At 46.5% G+C, this 14,850-nt stretch overlaps 1 protein-coding gene across 13 annotated transcripts in view; it reads left to right on the forward strand.

The window, feature by feature from the left end:
• The window catches only part of PRPF18 (pre-mRNA processing factor 18), a 76,979-nt gene that overhangs the window by 46,090 nt on the left and 16,039 nt on the right, over positions 1 to 14,850 (forward strand). For 6 of the 13 annotated variants that reach the window (XM_047066804.1, XM_047066800.1, XM_047066792.1 and 3 more), the window contains 3 exons: positions 1,917 to 2,983; positions 10,804 to 10,909; positions 11,812 to 14,606. In XM_047066804.1, the coding sequence (XP_046922760.1) occupies positions 1,917 to 1,997 (81 nt within the window). In that variant the 3' untranslated portion in view covers positions 1,998 to 2,983; positions 10,804 to 10,909; positions 11,812 to 14,606. Of the gene's footprint in view, positions 1 to 1,916; positions 3,236 to 10,803; positions 10,910 to 11,811; positions 14,607 to 14,850 lie in introns of those variants that run through there. The other 7 variants (XM_047066794.1, XM_047066795.1, XM_047066797.1 and 4 more) reach the window with 7 other exon arrangements.

The raw sequence follows: 14,850 nt of genomic DNA on the forward strand, positions 1-14,850 counted from the left end.
TTGTGAGAGCTGATGATATTTCATCATGTCATTTTGAGGAAAGAAAATGAATCCTGAGAGAACACTAGTTAAGTATCAGGCAGTGTGCTGTATACACTTCCATATTCAGTATCGATAGAGCTCTGACCATAGTCTGCCTATGGCCTGTGATAGGATCTCATCGTTCTTGTTAGTGTGGTAGGAACTGGGTGGTTTCGGTTCTTGTGAACCTAGGGTGAGAAACCTTAACATAATTTGTGCCAAAAGTTGCCTTGTGAGTCATTAAAATTAAGCACTGCTATTCTTGGTGGTGGTGGTTTATATATAGAACTCAATAAAACATTGGACAGATCACCTCCTTGTAAGCAAGGAAGTTTATAGACTGGTAGGTGAAAGAGTTAATAGGATTCATCGCTGGTTTGCAGAGCTCTTCCCGGAATTGTTCCGGACACTGGAGAGGTCTATCGTGGCATGTTGCAGGTTTCTGTTCTTGTCCCTCTGCTGTGTGTGAACTTGGGTCATGACTTAGTGATTGCTCAGTGGTGGATGAGAAAGCTAAGAGGAATGACTAAAAACCAGTTGCCAGCCAAGGATGTTGAAAGATCACAGATTGAAGGATGAGCTGAAAGAGACCAAATCAGTTTTAATAGTGACAGTTCTTGTCATCCATTTAAAGTCACTGCAGAGTTACTGGCTGGTTGAGAACTGGCCTAACTGCAGAAGAGATAGAAGGCACTTGAAATTTGTGAGGTCCTGGCAATTCTGTGTATCGTAGTTGCCTGAAGAGAATCAAAGCATGGTAGCCGATGCCAGAACAGGGTCAGTGCAGGAGTACCTCTGCTGAATTCCGAAGGATCGGCCGAGTCACGTGTGGGATTTGTATTCTGTTTTTTCGATGATATTAGAATGTTTTTATCGGCGTGCCTGCATAGGTCGGTTGGTTGAGTGTCTGACTCTTGGTTTCAGGTCGGGTCATGACCTCAGGGTCATGGGATCGAGCCCCATGTTGGGCTCCGTGCTGTGTGTGGAGACTGCTTAAGGTTCTCTCTCCCTCTCCCTTTCTCCCTCTCCCTCTCTTCCTCCCCCACTTCTCACTCTCTCTCAAAAAAAAAAAATCTTAAATGCTTTTATCATGTAATATTTGGTATACACAAAAGAATACATGTAATACATAAGTTATGAAATAAATAATATCTAAAGGCCTTATTCCTAGCTTAAGAACTAGATCGTTGACTCTGTTTCCCTCCTCTACCCCAGAAGTAATTGTTACCCTGAATTTGTTTGTTGTTGCCTTGCTTTTTCAAAAGTAATTCCACCACACTCTGTGTATATTTATAAGCAGTACCTTTTGTTTAACAGTTTTTCAGTTTCATTAAAATGACATACTTACGTAGATTTGCCGCTTGCTTTTCATATTCAACGTTGTTTCTAAGGTGTATGTGTATCAGTTGTTCTCAACCAGAATCCCTCATCGACATAGTTCCCTCAGGCAGCACAGAAGATGACTTGTGACTGTTTTCTCATTTGTCACAAGGAATGTACATACGCAGGACTTGTTAGATACAAAGGAGAGCTGCTGTCTCAGTACGTACAGTGGGTGCTTGAGCTGGGCTTACCTCTGCGGTGGAACCTGCTGGAGTTCTGGCTAGTTCATTTTTACATGTTCCTTTGGTGGCCACACTAGACCATATTCACACATTCTCCTCTTGCGGACATTTGGGTTTCCAGTGCTCTGTTGTTACTACGAGCAGGTCTGTTGTGAAGGTGTTGTGCTTCTCTTGGATGCACGTGAGCAAACATTTCTCTGCGTGTGCATCTGAGTGGTCTTGCTGGGGGCTGCTACACTGGAGTGGAGACTCTGGTAAACCATTGAGTACTGAGAAGGGCAATTAAGAATGCTAGTTCATAACCAGTCCTTATTTTCCTTATTTGCTTAGGGTTTGAAGAGGTTAATGACCATCTGCCAGAAGCACTTCCCTACAGATCCATCAAAATGTGTGGAGTACAATGCGCTGTGAAATCTGTGTGTGGCGTATAAGTGACGAGAAACCGAAGCGAGCATGGGACGGACTTCTGGAATTACCAACAGGAATGAGGGGAGAAGAAAAAAGGAGTTTCTTGAGTTTGAGTTCTACCTAATGCAGTCCTCTTGGTTTTAAGAAACAGCGTTGGCTCTCATATCACATCTGGCTGCAAACTGATTTTTGTGTCATTTACTTTAATCAAAAAATTAAGTTTCTGAAGACTTTTCCTCGTAATTTAAATGTGTAGACAACTGTCACAGAAGGGGGCTTAAAATGACTTTTTCCCTCTAAACCTGAGAGTTGGCAGGTGATTATAAAGGAACATTTGAGGATGGACTTAATTATTTCTGTAAAATATGGTAATTTTCACATTGTCTTTTATGGAGTATTTATAAAAGATATTTTTATATATTTCAATGAAAATATGGAACCATTTAATGAAACTTTATAGTCCTTAAATGTTGCTGAACTTTTGCCATCTTGCAGTAGAATTTGAATGTAAATGTTATCACTGTGGAGTGTTGTTTTCTGGCATTTCAAGGCTTTTGCCTCGTAAGGAGTGTAAATCTTAATGTTCGTCATCACTTGGGACAGATAGAATTAATAGGAAATAGAAGTTTGAAAAAGATGGTATCCCAACAGGAGTTTAAATTACATAAACCCAGTGCATCAAGGTTCAAGGTGGGGAAATGGATTGTCAAGCCAGCCAAGGATGGGGACATTTTGATGCCACTGGTTCTTCCCAGAATAGGCCTGCCTGCCCGTGTCGCCGTCCCCGGGCCCGCGGAGGACTGCGGCTCCCAGCTGCCAGCTGCCCGGCAGAGGAGCGGGATTCCGGGACCCTTGTTACTGCCCGAGTCCTAGGTCACGGGTCTGATTTTCCTCAGATGAGGACTTCTGAAGCTCACGGTGTCCTACCCAGATCATGGTGACGAATGGCTATGCCCGGGAAGTCGAGAGGACTCCGTTCCCGGAGGAAGGTGGGTGAGCGGAATACACCTGACTTGGTGGAGTGGCGCCATCGGACGGCAGCCAGGCGGGGGCTCCCAAGCCACAACTTCCAAGCTGGAGATTCCAGCGCTCCGCCCCCCGAGCGCGCCACCGTGGGCGAGTAACTTCATGTCCTCAGCCTCATTTTCCCTGTCTGCAGTGGTAGTTACTAAGCGTAGTATACATCTTGGAGCGCCGTTGTGTTAAAGTGAAATAAAATGCTTAGCGCACTGCCTGGCGAATGAGACCTCCGTGAATATTGGTCGTTGCGTCCTGGTCGTTAGCGTGTAGCCAGAGTAGCTTTGGCGAGGCCTGCGTTGAGAGGCCGCGCGTGCTCACAGAAGGGTGGCGGCAGTAACGGTGGTGGTAGCAGCAGCAGCCTTCGTAGCGGACACGTTCGTTAAGGCTCTGTGGCTTAGGCCTCCGTCCGGGCTCGGGACCGCGCCCACCTTCCGCGAGTGCTCAGTTGAAAAGGGGGGAGGATGCGGTAGGAGCCAGGGTCAGCGGAGCAGTAGAAGCGTGTAGATGCACACAGAGGCGCGGTCCCCTCCTCTGGCCCCTTTGGGAAGGCTTGAAAGCCACTCCTGGTCGCCGGTGTATAGCCGTGCCTATCTGATCGTGTCTGCTGTATTTTTGCACAGGGGGGCTGAAGCCCACTGCCCTGATTGAATCAGGCTTACTCCCTACCCCGCTCCCCACTTTGGAAACCATTTCTTACGATCAAATTAATTAGAACTTACGGGAGCTTACTCTAGAGCAGATGACAGACAGACTCTCAGAACATAGGACGCTAGTCTAGACTTCAGTTGTATCGTGTTGGGTAGGGCCTGTTGATAAATAGTGTTGCATGAACACTCCCCAGATTACTTTTCTTTATTCACGTCAGGCCACAGCACGGTAGTCCGTTAATTTAACGTTGTCTTCCCATTTGCTGTTAACATTTCCACATAAGGAAGAAACTGTATTATGTGACACCAGTACCTTCTAAAATTGATCAGTATGGGTAGAAGGCTTGAAAAAAAAATGGTGACATTCTACAGTCCCGTGAATATTAACCATTTTGGGCTTGGGTAGAGGGAAGCAGGTTCATAGAAAAGTTTTCCATTTCCCTGAAATTAAAGGTCTTCTGTTAAGTGCAAATAATCATGTGGCTCTATAGAATAGTGACCTCCCGCATTCTCCAAATCATGAAGGTTTTAGTTCAGATACTACATATTCTGGTTTTAGCTGTTTTTAAAACGATAAAGGCATCCTTTAAAAATCAATCATAGTCCTGAAGTAACTGTTCTTTCCCTTTCCTCATTATTGCCAGCCTAGATTCCTGTCAAAGGAGTTCTGTGTCTCTGGATTCAAATTTAATAAAATGCTGGCTTTCTCTCAGAAGTATTACTGCGTTTCTTGGGAATGTTCTTGCCAACTGTAAAGACCAAGCAGTGTTTTTCAGCATTGCAACACAGAGCCTGTGGCAGTCGGGAAGGCAGGGCTCTGCTTTCGGTCTTTGGGGAAAGTTAGGAAAATAAAGTTGAGGCCAAACATGATTGAGAGAGAATGAGGATGGTCCAGATCTCCAGAGAAGAAGGGGGAGGCCCCAAGAGACCAGGGCTAACGAAGGCAGCTGTCCCTGGTCACAGAGCTTAGGGATTTGCTGCAGGCTCTGAACTCAGTGGGAATTTGGAGGAATAGGAAATAGGATTGATGGCAGGGCTTCTTAGCGTTAAGTGCTTCCTTCTGGTGACTTCTGGACCTGCTCTCACACTTCAGGTTGCCTTGGGTTTTGACCTCAGTAAATACTTTAGAAATACAACTGTCTTTTTATTTGAAAGAAAGGAATAATTTATTCTGAGAGGAAGCAGCTTAGAAAAGACCACAGCAAAGTGTTTCGGAGTCTTTGGTAGATTCGAATTTGGGGATTCCTATCGCTGGCCCCTTTTCAGCCACACAGTCACCCCTCTTAATGCTTCTTAACATAGAAGGTGGAAGGTGGGAGAACTTCGGGGGGCAGTTCGAGTGAAAGGGGAGCGTTAAGTTTCAGTGCGGCTGTTTCCTTTGAATCTTGAAGATGTGCCTCCCCGGGGATACTCCCATGAAGCCCCTCGCGGACTAGAAATGCACGGTATGGAATCATACCGCGAGTCTTGAACTATAAGCACTTTCTCACGGCATATTTATGTAAGAGTTTCCAGCTGTCCAGAGCGTCAGGAGCCAGCTTCGGTCCCCCGAGGGTCGCTATGGGAACACTGTTATGGCAACTGGTTTTCATCACAGACTCCGCAGCTCGATTGGCTGAATTATAACCACACGCCAGTACTTCGATGGTTAACGGTGTCCTTAAAGTCTTTTGAAATTTAAAAATAAGTTCTGGTGGTGGAGAATATCCAGGGGGACTGCAGTGCGGCTGGCGGCAGCCATGTGGTGTGAGCTGACCCATTCAAGATTTCGGAGCCATGCTCGTTAAAAAAAAAAAATGTTTTTTACATTTACCAAAACAGTCTACTATAAAAGCTTTGATGACTTACTTATTTTTCCCCATTGTGAACTCCAGGGTCCTTTGTACAGCTTGCTTGAACTAATAATCCATCGTGATTACTCTATTGAAGCAGGCCACTTGGTTTTGTGGAGTCTCTCCTCCCCACTTTCAGGCACCAGCTTTGAAATAATAGCCTTCTCGGCTTTTCCTCACAGCATTCAGGCTTGGCACGAACTTTCACCGTGGAGAGCAGCTAAGAAGTTTGGAGCTTCTTTTCGAGTATTGTCAGTGACCCTGATCAGAAGCGTTCACCAAGCTTCTGCCGGCAGTGGGCGAGTGTCATTCGCACAGCCCGCCCCCCTCCGCCTCCCCCTCCCCCCCGCCCCCTCCCCCACTCGCCCTCACCACCCCCCCCCCCCGCCCCCGTGCCTTTCTGAACTCCCAGGTTGACAGCTTGCCCAAACCAAAGTGCCTTTCCTCTCCAACTGCTCTTCCTTAAGCGCTTGGGAGAAATTGCCAACCATTAGCGTTGCAGTCTGAGCCTGTCTTAGAGTTTCTGTCGTCCTGTGAGGTAGGACAGTTAAAACTTGGAACTTTCCCGACCACCACTCAGAGTAAACCGTGCAAGCACATAGGTACCTAAATGCATATATAATTGAAACAAAAGCACTTACAGAGTCTTCTCTTGTATTTCTTTTAAAAACATGGTGGTGGTGACCCTAAACTGGTTGACAAACCCATGAATAATGCCTTGTGACTGGCAGTTTGAAAACCACTGATTAAAAGGAAGTATCACTTAAGGAAGAAAATGAGCTGGCAGATGAATTCAGAGCAAAGGGACTCTAATTTTAAAAAGTGTTTTAACCCAGAACTGCTCATGTACAGATAATTTGGATTTAAGAGCATAGTTATGCTGGTTTAACATAATAACAATACATTATTAAACATATTTAGGAAAATTTTTAAAAAGTTTTTTAAATATGGAGGTGTAGAGATCACACTCTGCGTTCGAGGTTAATGTGAAGCATAGAAAATTTAGAACCTTTTAAATGCTAAATCCTTCTGAAGCGGTAATTCTTAGATTTCAAATGAAGAGTCTGTCCACCAAGGGGAGAAAAACCACAACACCGCGTGTGATTGCAGTGTGGATAGACGACCACCTTGTGCTGGCTGTCAGTTGTGTAAAGCAAGGTTAAACAAGGTATAAAATAACTGAGAACCCAGAGGTGGGGTTGGGGTAGAGAAAGATACAGAGTCTAGTATGCATCAAATATCTGTTGAGGGTTTGCTTTGGCCCTTTATTTATTTTTAATTGAAATTCAAGTTAGTTCACGTACAGTGTAGTATTGGTTTCTGGAAGAGAACCCAGTGATCCATCACTTACCTATAAAACCCAGTGCTCATCCCGACAAGTGCCCTCCTCTTAATCCCCATCACCCATTTAGCCCATCCTCCCACCCACCTCCCCTCCAGCAACCCTCAGGTCGTTCTCTGTATTTAAGAGTCTCTTAGGGTTTGCCTCCCTCTTCTGTTTTTATCTTATTTTTCCTTCCCTTCCCCTGTGTTTATCTGTTTTGTTTCTTAAATTCCACATGTGAGTGAAATCATATGATGATTTGTCTTTCACTGACTACTTTCGCTTAGTGTAATACCATCTAGTTCCATCCACATTACAAATGGCGAGATTTCATTCTTTTTTTTTTTATTTTTTATTTTTTTCAACGTTTATTTTATTTTTGGGACAGAGAGAGACAGAGCATGAACGGGGGAGGGGCAGAGAGAGAGGGAGACACAGAATCGGAAACAGGCTCCAGGCTCCGAGCCATCAGCCCAGAGCCCGACGCGGGGCTCGAACTCACGGACCGTGAGATCGTGACCTGGCTGAAGTCGGACGCTTAACCAACTGCGCCACCCAGGCGCCCCAAGATTTCATTCTTTTTGATCACTGAGTAATATTCCTGTGTGTGTGTGTGTGTGTGTGTGTGTGTATAGAACACATCTTTTTCCATTCACCAGTCAATGGACATTTGAGCTCTTTCCATATTTTGGTTATTTTATTTATTTAAGTTTATTTTGAGAGAGACAGTGTGAGTGGGGGAGGGGAAGAGAGAGAGAGAGAGAGAGAGAGAGAGAGAATCTCCAGCAGGCTCTGTATCTCAGCATGGAGCCTGACTTGGGGCTTGAACTCAGGAAAGTAGGATCATGAACTGAGCTGAAACCAAGAGTCAGATGCTTAACTGAGCCACCCAGGTGCCCCTTGGCTATTGCTGATAGCACTGCTCTAAACATTGGGGTGCATGTGCCCCTTCAAATTAGCATTTTTGTATCCCTTGGATAAATTCCTAGTAGTGCAGTTGCTCGGTTGTAGGGTAGGTGTATTTTTAACTTCTTGAGGAACCTCCATACAGCTTTCCAGAGCAGCTGCACCAGTTTGCATTCCCACCAATAGTGCAAAAGGGTTCCCCTTTCTCCACATCCCCACCAACATCTGTTGTTTCCTCGATCGTTAATTTTAGCCATTGTGACAGGTGTGAGGTGGTATCTCGCTGTGGTTTTGATTTGTATTTCCCTGATGAGGAGTGACATTAAGCATCTTTTCATGTGCCTGTTGGCCGTCTGGATGTCTTCTTTGGAAAAGTGTCTGTTCATATCTTCTGTCCCTTTCTTCACTGGATTATTTGTTTTTTGGGTGTTGAGTTTGATAAGTTCTTGATAGATTTTGGATACTAACCCTTTATCTGATATGTCATTTGCAAATATCTTCTCCTAATCTGTTGGTTGCCTTTTAGTTTTATTGATTGTTTCCTTTGCTGCTCAGCCCTTTAAAGATTATTTCCCTAGACTCAGGGCTAGATTGCATTTCTTTTCATGTAAATTTTTAAGCAAAGTATAACACAGAGAAAAAGGTACAAATCAAGAGAGTACCATATCATGGTAAGTCTTTCAATGTGAGCATCTCCCAAAATAATTAGCACCTAAGTCAGGAAAGATTATGTTATTAACACCCTAGAAATATCATGCCCCCTTCTAGTCCCAACCATGGTCCTAGCGTCTCACATCATTACAGCAAAACAAAACAAAACAAAACAACCCTCTACTGCTACATAATATACATACCTTAAAATTTAAAGTATATGGTGGATTTAGAATGTTCAGAGGTGTGGGACCATCACTAATCTAAGTTCAGAACACTCCGTCAGCCCCAGAAGAAACTCTATACCCATTAGCAGTCACTCCCCACATTGGTTAGTTTTGTCTGTTTGTTAATTTGCTCATCTATAAATGGACTCAGTATATTTGACTTACTTTATGTTTGATTTCTCTCTCTCTCTTTTTTTTTTTAATATTTTTTTTTTTAATTAAAAAAATTTTTTTTTTCAACGTTTATTTTTATTTTTGGGACAGAGAGAGACAGAGCATGAACGGGGGAGGGGCAGAGAGAGAGGGAGACACAGAATCGGAAACAGGCTCCAGGCTCTGAGCCATCAGCCCAGAGCCCGACGCGGGGCTCGAACTCCCGGACCGCGAGATCGTGACCTGGCTGAAGTCGGACGCTTAACCGACTGCGCCACCCAGACGCCCCTTTAATATTTGAGAGACGCAGCATGTGTGTGAGCTGAGGAGGGGAAGAGAGAGAGGGTGAGAGAGGATCCCAAGCAGTCTCCATGATGTCAGTGTTCAGTCCGATGTGGGGCTCGATCCCACAGACTGTGAGATCAGGACCTGAGCTGAAATCAAGAGTTTGATGCTTGGGGCGCTGGGGTGGCTCAGTGGGTTAAGTGTCCGACTTTCGCTTCGGTCATGATTTTGTGGTTCGTGGGTTCGAGCCCTGTGTCGGGTTCAGTGCTGACAGCTCAGAGCCTGGAGCCTGCTTTGGATTCCGTGTCTCCCTCTCTCGTGCGCGCGCTCTCTCTCTCTCTCTCTCTCAAAAATAAATTGAAATAGGAGTTGGATGCTTAACCAGCTGAGCCAGCCAGGTGCCCCTGTTTGTGACAGTTTCTAATCCTCATTCTCATTGTGTATGGTTCTGGTTTGTTCATTCTCATTGCTGCATCCCATGATTTATCTATTTTACTGTTGTTAGACATTTGAGTTGGTTCTAATTGTATGAATGTTGGGTATGCATCTTTTGGTGAATATGGGTATACACCACGGTGTGAAATGTCTGGGACATATGTACATACTCAGTTGTACAGGATACTGTCAAGGAATTTTCCAAAGGACTTGCACCCTTGACACTCCCACGAGCAGGATTTGAAAGTTCCAGGTCCTCCACATCCTGGCTACACATGATATATCCTGTCATTCTTGTTTTAGCCCTTCTGGTGGATGAAAATGGTATTGTATTGTGGCTTTAATTTGCATTTCCCTGATGACAGATAAAGCTGAGCATCATTTTTACGTGCTTACTGGCCATTTGGATATTCTCTTTTGTGAAGTTTCCATTCAAGATTTTACTTTTGTCCATTTCTTCTATTGAACTGCCTGCCTTTTTCTTACTGATTTCCATTTCTTTGTTCTGGCTATGAGTCCTTTGCTAGATATACGTGTTAGAAATACTTCTCCCACTCTGTGGCTTGCCTCTGTGCTAGGTTACTTTTTATGCGAAGGGGAAATAATTTTATAACTAGCTCAGATGTTAACATAATCTTTGTTGGCTGTCTTTGCCAGATTTTATATAAATCATATGTGTCATTCTTCTTGCAATTTTTTCTCTTGATGGATGATGTCATCATATTGGTGTGCCTGAAGAGTATAGGATTTGAGAGAGAGGAAATCTAGTGAGTTTTTGTATTTTTGTTAAACTTTAGTTTTATTAGGTTATTACCTAAGACTTGGCTATTTTCTTTTCCTTTGCTGTGCAAGTTAAGATGCGTCTACGTGTGGTGTAGACACTGCGGGTTGCTTACCCTGCTTTCATTCTCCTCTCTCTGCTAATAGAAGCTTCATTTGTTCAGAGCTGCAGTGTGCATAATTAAAGCTACTTGCTGATTTATGACTCTTTGAAATTAGGGTTGGTTATGTGACATGTTCTGCCAGTAGCCCATGTAGGAGAGGTCTGTTGGGTGGGAATTCCAGGAAAGCTGTTGCTTTTCTAAGAGAAAGGAACAGACTTGGCCGGCAGACATCTTCTGCCCGTCCTGTATTCCTTTCTGGAAAGTGCTCCTGAGTCTCCGAGGCTTTGCCACTGTCCTGCAATCATGACGATGAGAGATAGGTGCTAAAGATAGCAGAGTTGGTCGTGGGTGGTGTCGTGGGGTCAATGTATAAGCCTTGGGCTGCTTTCTTAGGTTGTCCAGAGAAAGACCGATAGGAGATGGAGATCTACTTATATTTACGCAGGCTGAAAAGTTCCATGATTTGCTGTCTGCAGCTAGAGACCTGGGAGAGCTGATGGTAGAAATTCCAGCCTGAGTCCAAACGCTTGAGACCCTGGAAAGCCAATGGTGTAAGTTCTAGTCTGACGAAAGGAGAAGACCAATACCCTAGTTCAACAAGTGGGGCTGAGAGAGGGAGCATGTGTGAGCATGCTCCCCATGCCTTCAACTGATTGGACAAGGCCCACCCACACTGCGAGGAGCCATCTGCTTTACTCAGTCCAGTGATTCAGACATTAATCTCCTCCAGAATAATGTGGGTTTTTTCCCCCCAAGTTTATTTATTTTGAGAGACAGCGCACGTGCTAGAGGGGCAGAGAGAGAGAGGGAGACAGAGAATCCCAAGGCGAGCGTGGAGCCTGAGGAGGGGCTCAAAGTCACGAAACCATGAGATAATGACCTGAGCTGAAACCAAGAGTCAGACACTTAACTGACTGAGCCACCCAGGTGCCTGCATCCAGAATAATGTTGAACCAGACATCTGGGCACCCTGTGTACCAGCCACGTTGACACAGTTACGCATCACAGCGGTCTTCCTCGTGGCCTCTTGTTTTATGAGAGGAGTATGGGGTAATTCCCCGGTTCAGGGTGTTCCCACATATGTTGCTGAATTCAGCCCCTAAGAAATACAGACGTTACTCAGATTTCTTGGCTTACAAAATCAAGACTTGTGGCAGGTATGTGACGGTGCTCTAGGGGTGCGCCTGTCTGAGCTGCAGTAAGGTGGGGCTTTGCCACATCCTGCCAAGACAGAAATGCACCCGCGTTCCTGTGCGTGAGTCTGTGGATGTGGGCCCCCGGTCATCTCAGCTGCAGAGAAGCCCTTCATCCAACTGATGTTAAAGGCAGTTTAGAGAGAGCACCGGGTGCTGGAGACCCAGAGGAGTGCTTCTGGCCCGGAGGGGCAATTCTGTCACCCGGCTTATTAGACGGAAGCATCTAGCTCTGGTCTCTCTCTGGTGTTTATCCCCAGGTCTTTGTTAGAGTAACAAACGGCTTTGAGAGGGAAAAGTCCTAAATACTTGTTACTGATGTGAAAGATACTTGAGAAGGTATGTGCTTGTGACTTCGTTATTTGCGGCAAAATCAGCTTTGATTCCCATTATGAGTCTGGGACTCACATTATGCCCACGTGGGCCTAAAAGGTACTTGTGGCTTTTTGTCCTTTATACAGTTTTTTAATAATTTTTTTTAATGTTTATTTTTGAGAGAGACAGAGCATGAGCAGGGCCACCTAATTGCTGAAGGAGGAATGGTTCCGTTCGGCAGTCTTCCACGCTTGGAGAACCAGCACTCGGAGATCACGGCATCGTAGGCTTGTGCCGCCTCTTCTGGGGCCTGAATCCCGGCTCTGCGGGTCCCGCCAGGTGCCTGGGGCACCCACTGGGTCCTCTCCTTGAAGGGTTGACTCCCTGCTCCACAGGGCACCTCCTTCATGCTTCTAGGTCTTAACCTTCCCCCGCCTTTGTTTCCCTGCCCTGAGTGGTAGCTACCACTGACCGAGCCTGCTTTCTTATTAGCACTTGCTAGTGTGTTCTAGAATGTACTTTTTATTTTCTCCCTCCGTCCACTCACCATAGAATAGAAATCTCTGCGGGCCAGGGATTCCACACCTCTGGTTTGCTGCAGACGTGAGGTGAGAAGGAATGAGCGGATGGTCCTCCAGGGGTGATTGCAAGACTTTTGGATGATCCCAAGATTTTTGCCCGAGCCTTGGACGGTTGGAGTTGCCTGTGGCTGAGCCGAAGAAGGAGACGGTGGAGCAGGTTTGGAGGGGGAAGGTAGGAGCGTGAGTTCTGGCCATGCTAGCATGTTAGATCATCTCCAGGTGGAGACGTTGACAGGAAGATGTCCAAGCTCGGGGACACGGGGATAAACACAGGTGTCGTCAGCCCCTACATGACACTTAAAACCGTGAGAGCAGAGGCCAGCTACCGGAAGAGTGGGGGACGGTGAAGGGGAGAGAATAGAGCCGGGACGGGCCGATGTTGGGGCGCCAGGGAGATGAAAACTACCGAGGAGGTTGGAAACAGGAGCCCCGACTGACTGCCGTGAGCAGGAAAACCCGGGAGGATGCCATGTGCTGGCATTCCAGAGAAGGACGCGAGGGGACCCACTGTGTCATGTAGCCGGTAAGTCATGTAGGATGAAAACAGAGAATTAACTGTTGTATTTGGCACTGTTGGAGCCGTCCTTGACCTCGGCAGGAATTTACCGTTGCATTTGGGACTGTAGGGAGTCGTCCTTGACCTCAACAGGAATGGTTTTGGTTGAATGGGGGAAATAGAAGGTTGATGGCAGCGGGTTTCATAGAAAACGGATGAACGAATGAAAGTCCAAAGGAACTCACTTGGTTGTAGGGATAATAGTTGATGGAGAGAAAAATGGGTTTCTGATTAAAAAAGATCTTGGTGCAACTGTAAATGTATGAGTTGTGTCAACTCACCGGTCAGTCTCCTGCGTTGCAAGCCAGGCCTTTCAGGTCCTATCTGAAGAGGCAGTGGCTGGCTGGGGGAGGCTTCGCGCCAGGCCGAGAGAGGGAGCAGGGTTTCCCCCCTTCTCTGCCGCGTCTTCCGCCGGCCGGCCCCTCGGACCAGGCCGGCAGGGAGATCCCGTTAGACACACCTCGATTTCTCCTCTTCCTTCCGTCTGCTTACTGCTGGGCTACCTCGTTTCCCCTCGCGCAGTGCTTGTGTGCCTGTGTCTCATCTGTGTGCGTGTGAGCTGGAGAAGAGCTGGATTCCTCCCCGACGTGCAGCGAAGGGCCTCTGCTCGCCCTCACCGGCGGTTCTCCGACGCTCGCTTTAGAGAGAATCTTAGGCGTGAGCTTTTTTGAACTGGCATTTTGGGAGGAAGCGGCCACAGCCCTGGCTATTTTTAATGCTTTCTACTGGGATTTGTGGATGTTTGTGTTCTAGTAACCAACATAATAGCTGTTTGGAATTGCTTTGTTAGCACTGTGAAAGGGGAGTGTGCGCGCGTGTGGTGTAAAAGGTGGGGAGAAGCAGGAAAAGAAATGTTCAAGTCCTGTCTTCCTGCGTGCCAGTTGCTTTCGTGGGATGGTCAGAGCTGAATGACGAGATGCTGAATTTATTTCCTGAGCCGTGACCTGTGTACATGTAAAAGACTTACAGAATATCTCCGTTTGTTTGTTTGACGTTAGTGATGATTATCTTGAGATACAGAGGCCCTGGTTGCCTTCCCAAGGAAAGGCTTAGGAAGTGTAAAATGTCCTCATGGGCTCGCCTCCGACGTGCTTCATTCACCTCCTCTGGGGATTGTTTTCATTTCTGGCAGGCGTTAGCTCGCTCTGGTGGCAAATGCTTCAGCAAGAGCTTTCCGTCCAGGGGGTGTTCTTGGCCTCCGGGCTTAGCGTCTCCTGCTGGTGAAGAGACGCACATCGGGTCAGGGGACCAGGGATGCAAGGGCAGTGCGGTCTCTACGAAAGTCAGCCAGTTGCCATTTTGTCCTTCAGCAGGGGGCTGGCTCCTTGCGCCTGCGGGCCCGACTGGCTGCTGCCTCGGTGACGTGATGTAGATGGTGGTGACAGAGCGAGAGCTGTGGTGTGAGTGCAGGGCCAACAGCAGTGCTGGTAAAGAGCCCGAGCATCCTGCCTGCCTCCCCGATGGGTCCTGTGCCTCCTCCACAGACCCAGGGACCACAGAGAGACTAAGGATGGCCCAAAGCCCGGATTGCCTCGGCGTTGGTTCCGCCATTCTGTGGGGACAGGACCCAGGCCCGGCACATGCTGCGTATGGGTAACTACTTGTAAGGAACAGTGAGACACATGCTCATGTAGCCAGAGACTGACATCTAACGTCTAATCCTTTTTGGTGGTAGGAGCACATCATTGAGAATACGTCGTCTTTGTATAATTAACAAGGCAATTAGAGAAAGGGAGACTTAGCCTCTACGACACAAACTGAGCTCTTCTGTATCTAGCAAGACCGTGAGGGTATCAGCTTTAGATTGACTTAAAAAAAAAAAAAAAACCGAGGAGGACAAAGGCACC

Source organism: Lynx rufus, unplaced genomic scaffold (genome assembly GCF_022079265.1).
Source record: "Lynx rufus isolate CCGP_SWC_20201006 ecotype Redwood Valley unplaced genomic scaffold, mLynRuf1.p SCAF_7, whole genome shotgun sequence".
In the NCBI taxonomy this organism is placed as follows: Eukaryota; Metazoa; Chordata; class Mammalia; order Carnivora; family Felidae; genus Lynx; species Lynx rufus.